The sequence below is a fragment of the Salvia splendens genome, chromosome 7 (assembly GCF_004379255.2).
Source record: "Salvia splendens isolate huo1 chromosome 7, SspV2, whole genome shotgun sequence".
Classification (NCBI taxonomy): Eukaryota; Viridiplantae; Streptophyta; class Magnoliopsida; order Lamiales; family Lamiaceae; genus Salvia; species Salvia splendens.
This window is the reverse complement of record NC_056038.1, coordinates 17,666,236-17,667,718: the sequence shown is the minus strand read 5'-3', so window position 1 is coordinate 17,667,718 and position 1,483 is coordinate 17,666,236. Positions and strand designations below refer to the sequence as shown.

General features: G+C 41.0%; 1 protein-coding gene across 1 annotated transcript; it reads left to right on the top strand.

Moving 5' to 3' along the window:
• On the top strand, positions 1-774 carry LOC121810509. Its single transcript, XM_042211270.1, has one exon. It carries the CDS (start codon positions 1-3, stop codon positions 772-774), a length of 774 nt encoding a protein of 257 aa, XP_042067204.1.
• Positions 775-1,483: the final 709 nt, after the last annotated feature.

Genomic DNA, 1,483 nt, shown 5'->3' with positions numbered 1-1,483 from the left:
ATGTCGTTCAATCCTCTTTCCGCTATTCTTAAAGAACACAAACTCGAAGGTCATAACTATATTGTATGGAAACAAAACTTAGATATCGTTCTCACTGCCGAAGAGTACAAATATGTGCTCACTACTGAATGTCCACCTGAACCTGCTGCAAATGCTTCTGCAACAGTGAAAGAAACATACAGAAAGTGGTGTAAAGCCAATGAGATGGCGAAGTGCTGCATGTTGGCTTCTATGTCAACAGTACTTCAACATCAGCATCAAGGCATGAACACTGCTACTGAGATTATGAACAATCTTAATAACCATTTTGGTACTCAGAATCGAGCGGCTAAATCTTTAGCCTTTCGGAGCATCATGACTAAGGTTATGAAGGAGGGCACATCTGTGAGGGATCATGTCCTCGAGATGATGAGCCACCTCAATCAAATTGAGATTTTGGGAGGGATCATTGATCCCGAGTCCCAAGTAACTATAATCCTTCAGAGTTTGCCATCTAGCTATCAGCAGTTCAAGCTCAATTTCGAGATGAACAAGAGGGCTTACACCCTAGCTGAACTGTTGACTGAGTTGCAGCCAGCGGAGGATCTTATGGTCCAGACAAAGGCTGCTATGATGAGTTCTAGGTCGTCTTCCTCAGGCTCTAAGCCAGGTAAGGGGAAGAAGAAAGCCCAGAATGTTGTAGCACCAAAGATAGCTAAGGGCAAAAAGAAACGGGTGAACACGAACAAGAAGCAAAGTGGCAAGTGTTTCAAATGCGGCGAAAAGGGGCATTAGAAGCCGGATTGTCCTAAAAAGGCCAATGGCTCAGATATGCACCAAGCTTTCGTTGTTGAATCATGTTTAGCAGTTGTATCTACTCAGCAATGGGTGGTTAATACTGGAGCTACTGATCATGTTTGCTTTGATCCTGATTTAATGCAGGTAACAAGACAGTTGAATGAAACAAGGATCGAGATCCAGCTGGGCGATGCTACGAGAGTGGCAGCCGTTGCAGTGGGAGACGTTTATTTACATTTTTCTAGCGATAGAGTTTTAGTGTTGAACAATGTTTTGTTGATATCTTCGTTTAGAAGAAATTTAATTTCAGTTTCTAAACTTGTTTATGATGGATATTCTATTTCATTTGACGATTCATGCATTATCAAGAAATGTGGTTCTTATATCTGTCGTGGTATCATGGAAAACAACCTTTACACTATAATGTCTACACAGTATATGCAACATAAAACTGAATCTAACTCAACATCGAAAGTTTCTCGAAAAAGAAAATCTCCTTCTGTTTCAATGAACGAAACGTACTTATGGCACCTTAAACTTGGTCATGCTAACCCTACTAGGATTCAAGCGTTGGTAGACCAAGGTCTACTTAAGGATCTAGAAATAGAACCTTATACAACTTGTGAATCATGTTTGGAAGGCAAGATGACTAAGAGACCATTTAAGGTCAAGGGTAATAGGGCCAAGGAAGTACTTGAGCTCGTTC